Source organism: Neomonachus schauinslandi, chromosome 9 (assembly GCF_002201575.2).
Source record: "Neomonachus schauinslandi chromosome 9, ASM220157v2, whole genome shotgun sequence".
Classification (NCBI taxonomy): domain Eukaryota; kingdom Metazoa; phylum Chordata; class Mammalia; order Carnivora; family Phocidae; genus Neomonachus; species Neomonachus schauinslandi.
This window is the reverse complement of record NC_058411.1, coordinates 124211032-124216679: the sequence shown is the minus strand read 5'-3', so window position 1 is coordinate 124216679 and position 5648 is coordinate 124211032. Positions and strand designations below refer to the sequence as shown.

Genomic DNA, 5648 nt, shown 5'->3' with positions numbered 1-5648 from the left:
ATGACCTGAGCCGAAGGCAGTCGCTTAACCAACTGAGCCACCCAGGCGCCCTCAATGACATTCTTGTAGATTCCTACTGTGGCATTTAAAGATTTTATTTGGGGGGGGGAGGGGCAGAGGGACAAGCAAACTCCCCGCTGAGCAGGGAGCCTGACACGGGACTTGATCCCAGGACCCTGGGATCATGACCTGAGCTTAAAGCAGATGCTTAACCTACTGAGCCACCCAGGCACCCCCTACTGTAGCATTTAAATTATGTTAAATATCTACATATGTAAATATAGATATAGATATAACTACATACATTTCCTAAATTTATAGTTCTTAGAATCTCAAAACCTACTAATTACAAAGGCTGTTACAGGATTTCCTTCTTCAGTGCCCCGGTTCTTGATCACGCCACTCCAAAGAATGAAAAAGTAGACAAGATCAAGAGTGGTGGGCAACAATACAAAGTTTATTGAGTGATAAAGTGATAGTACAAAACTCCCGAAGAGGGAGGGGATCCCAGAGGGTTGCCATCCACTTCTCCAAGTCTAGGGGTTTTTATGGGCTTTGTGGGAGGGCTGTTTTAATCTGATTAACCCTCCCTGTGCCTGTCATTCAATCAGGTTTTGTCATCTGTCACATGGGAAAGGGTGGAAGGCCCCTTCCAGGGTGGTGTAAAATCCTTCTAAGGGTGCTTTCTTCTTGGGGGGGGGGGGGCACCTTGCCCCAGCCTGCCTTTCTTGCAACTACCCTTCACCAATATTACAAAGCTATTAATATTCAAATCAACATCTTAATGTAGTTCCACAGAAATAAAGTTTGAGTGTTGCCATGACCGTGCCGCTCGTACAGGTTTCTACTAGAACATGACAGAAGCTATTATCTCTGACTGAACCTCATGTTCTACAGAACTTGCACACTGAAACCACAGGGCTTCTGGGAAAAACCGGGTTGAGGCAATCCCCATTTTTCAGGTCCTGAGACACACGGCTATTAGCGGAGCTCTGAGCAAAGGAGCTCTCGCACTCATCTTGTCAACTTTTGCAAAAGCCTCAGTTGGGACAAGAGCATAAATACTGGAGCAAGGGCTCCTTTTGTTTTTTCTTAGCAGCCCTCAAACCCTTAACCATGCATCATTAAACTGGTGCCAAAGTGATCCCGTTTAGGCCAGATCCACTCAGGCAATGGCACCCAAGTCTTATATTATTGCTAAGGATTGCCCACAGTCGAAGCCAGGACCCGAAGTAAGCTAGAGGGAGGGAACGTGACTGGAGGGAAATGAACGGCAACCACGTGGTTATTACTCAGGGTAATGACCAGAGGCTCATTCAGAGTCCCCTTAATCGGTAGCTCATAAATGATGGCAGCAGGGAGCCTCCTGACTAGGATGGCAATAGCTTCCCTGGATCCTAAGCATGGAGGAAACTGGGCTCATTTTAGTTGTCCTGACAAGCAGAAAAGGCAGCCTCATGGCTTCTGTCATGAAAGATGTTGTCAAAGCTAAATTCTAATCCAGCCCAGGACGATCTCTAAGACCACCCCACCCCCACCCCCAAGGCCTTCTGTTCTGATTCCATGTACATTTAGTAACACCTTGGTGAGGGGAACAGCAGAGCATCAACTGCAGAGTTATCTTCCTCTCAAATTATATTAACTTCTAGTTTATAAATCCATCTATTGTCTATTTGGGTTAGTTCCTGGGTGCCTAAATGTCCCAGGAAATCATTAAAAAACATCAACCTCCCCATCTGTCCAAGTGAGGGTAAAACAGCAGAGCAATGCACCCTGGTTTGGGCCATCAGTAAATGGACTACGGGGGACTGTCCTTGAGGGAGTTGAAAGGTGTCAGGTAGACACTGAGGAAGTGGTGAGAGGGAAGTCTGGAAATCCTGAGAAGCCCTGTCTTCTCATGGACGGCACCAGCCCCCACAGGATCTTGCATTTGAACAAGGTGCCCTGGAAATTCATAGCACACTGGGGTTGGAGAGCACTGGTTTAGGGTCATACTGAGGCAATCTGCAGGCCAAGTTCTCCTGATACCCAAGTTCCATGTCCTTTCTGAACGCTCTGCCCTCTCTTCTACTACATGGAGGTTTAGCACCACTGTTGCCCACGGTTCCATCTTCCCAGCTAGACTGCCAGTTCCTCGAAGGTCGAGTTCCTTCATGGCTTACACATCTTATGCACATTTTACAAGAATGACAAAATCAGCCCAGCAGCAATCACCCACAATTGTTCAGGGGTCTACTGACAAGAGTGTTTCTCACATTTTGTTTAAAAAGAAAACCCAGACCAACACCAGCAGATGAAAAGATGGATGGTGACGGTGCTCACCTCCACATTGTTTTTATGATTAGCCTAAATTGGCCATAAAACGGTGTGAGAAATGCAACGAAGCATCCAGGAGCTGTGAGAGGACATTGCCGTAGCCTGCTCATTGGGCAAGACCACCCCCCCCACACCCCTAACCATGTCCTAAATGCTGGAACATGCTGCCCCTCTGCTCAGATTCCAACAAGCAGGAGTTGCATTCCCCTACAATTTTTCAAATCAGTAATTAAAGCCTGGCTGTCTTTAATGAAGCTGTTGTTATTCTTTGCATGGGGGAAAAAATGCACCAGATTGCAGAGTCTTACCAATAACCATTGGCAGCACACAGGTAATCTTGAGTTTTATTAAGAATTTAAAAATCTAAACATTTTATAGAGGCCTGGGAAGCCTACCTAGAAACACCGCCCTCAGGCATTTCCAACTTCCACATGTCCGTATACCTCATTGCGCACCGCCCCCCACCCCCCATGACAGACAACGTGGCAGCACAGTGAATGTCGCTGTGTTTTTACTATTTGTAGAAAACTGGCATTTAGGTTTCAAAATTAATAATATTACAAAATTACCAGCAGCAGTCTTAAGCCTTTCGACAATGCTTATGAACTCCACTTTGCTGACCCAAACAAGGCTATTATTCCAAGTTCAAAAAGCAGGACTTGTCCCAAGGAGGCGTATTATACATCCTGCAGATACTCAGGCCACATTGCTCAGGACCCATTTGTGACCGTGTCTTCTTCCATCTCCTCTTCACCATCATCAGTGGGGCCTAAAGAAGAACACAAAGCCAGATGTCATACTGAGTTCAGAGCATGTGCTTCTCTGGATGCGAGTGGCCCTTCTGTGAAGCTACTGCATGCTAGTTCCTGGACTAGGTACAAACCCAACCACAGGAGCTTGGCGTCCAGAGACTACCTGTCTTTGGCAAGTATAGGAAGGGATGGTCAATTCCTAGGCAAAGGGTCACAAAGGTGTTTTATAAAAGTCAAACTCACTGTCTGACATTCAAATAACCCATTTTGGTTGCACTGATAATTCCTTTTTTGTGAAAGCAAAAAGCTTATACTTTGTGTTTTGTTCTTACCGCTACCATAGGCAAAGAAAATGGGAATACTCAAAAAACATTTGGATACCTACTACATGCCAGTTAATGGGAATACTCAGTGACTTATTGTCTCTAAATTAGAGTATGGCAACAACCAAAAGTCTTACATTTGTTCATCAATTTATGACAGATATTTGGGTCAATGTATTCTGAAGAAGGAAATGTTTTAACTCAGTGCACGGGAAAATTATTCTTGTTTAAGCCTACTGCTTCTACAGTTAGCCCCAACATCGGATTTCTAGATACAAAACTACCAGGATAAGAATGTCAGTCAAGTTTCAGTGTACTCAGAAGCCTTGGCCCACTGAAATCTATGGAGTACACTGAACCATGTCTCCTTTCCTCTTCCCAGTGAACCGCCAGATCAGTGAAAATCCAAGAGATCCTAAGGCCCAGATAAACATTTTAGGGGAAACAAATCAGCTCAGTAATTCTGTCATATGACAGTCACAATAAGCCATTGTGATACAGCCTCTTCCCCCACCTGCCACCACTGAGCCTTGAAAACCTTTGACATGGTGCGCCTGGGTCGCTCAGTCAGTTAAGTGTCTGCCTTCGGCTCAGGTCATGATCCCAGGGTCTTGGGATCGAGCCCCACGTCAGGCTCCCTGCTCAACAGAAAGCCTGCTTCTCCCTCTCCCTCTGCTTGCCGCTCTGCCTACTTGTGCTCTCTAACTCTCTGTCAAATAAATAAATACAATCTTTAAAAAAAAAAAAAAGAAAGAAAGAAAAGAAAACCTTTGACAGACTTCTAATGCTCTCAGGACACAAGACCGCATCCATCAGTCTGCAGGGCCCTGTGTAGCCTACTGCCTGCATCCTCTGTTGGCTCATCTCACCACTTCTCCCTGTGCCTTGAACTTCACTCCCACTGGCCTCTTCCAGTTCAAGTGGGCAAGGCTCCTATTTGCCACAGGTGCTTTGCCCGTGTGGTCCCCACTTCCTCCCTAGAATGTCACTCTGCCTTTGTTTAGTTCAGCAATTTGCAAACACTTTAGTTTTAGGACCCAAAGAGCTTTTGTTTATGTACACTTACCAATACCATATTAGATTCATCAATACTGTATTAGAAATTAAGATCAAGTATTTAAAAAAAAAAGTAATTCATTAAAAAAAAGTCTCCATTACATGTTAACGTTTATGTTTTTATTAAAAAAAAAATAACATTTTCCAAAACAAAAATATTTCGTGAGAAGCTTGGCATTATCTTCTATTTTTGCCTCTCTCTATCATGTCTGACGAACAGCCGTCAGCTGGACCCTGGGACTGGCCTCATCAGTCCCCCTGCTACAACGCTTTGTTTTCACTGAAGGAAATGAGGAAAATCAGCCTCACATAGACACGCAGCTAGGAAAGGAAGGAGTATTCTAACAGTCTTCGTAGACTTTTTGTGGCTTTTCCTGTTTGATGCTATGCTAAAACTTGACAAAAGTGGTAGTTTCTTAAGGGTTAGTTTGCACTGTGGAGTCTGAAACCTTATCAATGAACTTTTCATACTCTCTTACTTGAAAAATCCATAGATCTACCTTTTCTTTGAAGTGACAAGTTCGCTTCATGTTCGAGAAGATGCCTGCCTCTCAAATGAAACGAATGTTCAAGTGTATGGAGACAAGCAACCAACTAGGGCATGCATTCGTGCATACCCTCATCCTGTCACCCAGGATATCAAAAGATATGCATTTAAAAAGGTGATATTTAATAACATTAATCTCTTTGCTTCATGAAGGATGATCTTAAGTGAAACACTTTACTAAGAGAGTGCACAGCAGTTTAGAATGAGGACTCCTAATACCTTCTAGGCCATGGCCTTGACCTGTGCCGAGGCCCCAGCAGTTTTACCCACCATTACTCTTGCATGATCAGTGCAAATGTTAATAGCGGCGGAAAAAGCAAGTAACACCTCAGTGTTCTCATACAAAGTTCTGACCTCACAGATGCCCAGAGGCTCAAGGGCTATACAGTGAGAACCGCTGATCTAATTAATGTCTTACTCATTTTTAGCTTCCGTTCAGACATGACTTGCCCAAGGGAACTTTCCCTGAGTTGCCAGTCTAGATAGAAGCACCCAATTACATTCATATCAAAACTCGTAATACACATTTTTTGGGTAGTTTTTACTTTACACCTCCAGCGCCCAACATCCTGCCGGACAAAAAGTTGGCATTCAAATATTAGAATAGGGGCGCCTGGGTGGCTCAGTCGTTAAGCGTCTGCCTTTGGCTCAGGT

The 5648-nt window shown here is 44.4% G+C and overlaps 1 protein-coding gene across 2 annotated transcripts in view; it reads right to left on the bottom strand.

The window, feature by feature from the left end:
* Positions 1–2473: 2473 nt before the first annotated feature.
* Positions 2474–5648, bottom strand: part of SNRPA1 (small nuclear ribonucleoprotein polypeptide A') — a 14724-nt gene continuing 11549 nt past the window's right edge. Inside the window, exon 9 of one of the 2 annotated variants that reach the window (XM_021680498.1) lies at positions 2474–3085. In XM_021680498.1, coding sequence (XP_021536173.1) covers positions 3027–3085 — 59 coding nt within the window. In that variant the 3' untranslated portion in view covers positions 2474–3026. The remainder of the gene's footprint in view (positions 3086–5648) is intronic. The other variant, XM_021680497.2, reaches the window with a different exon arrangement.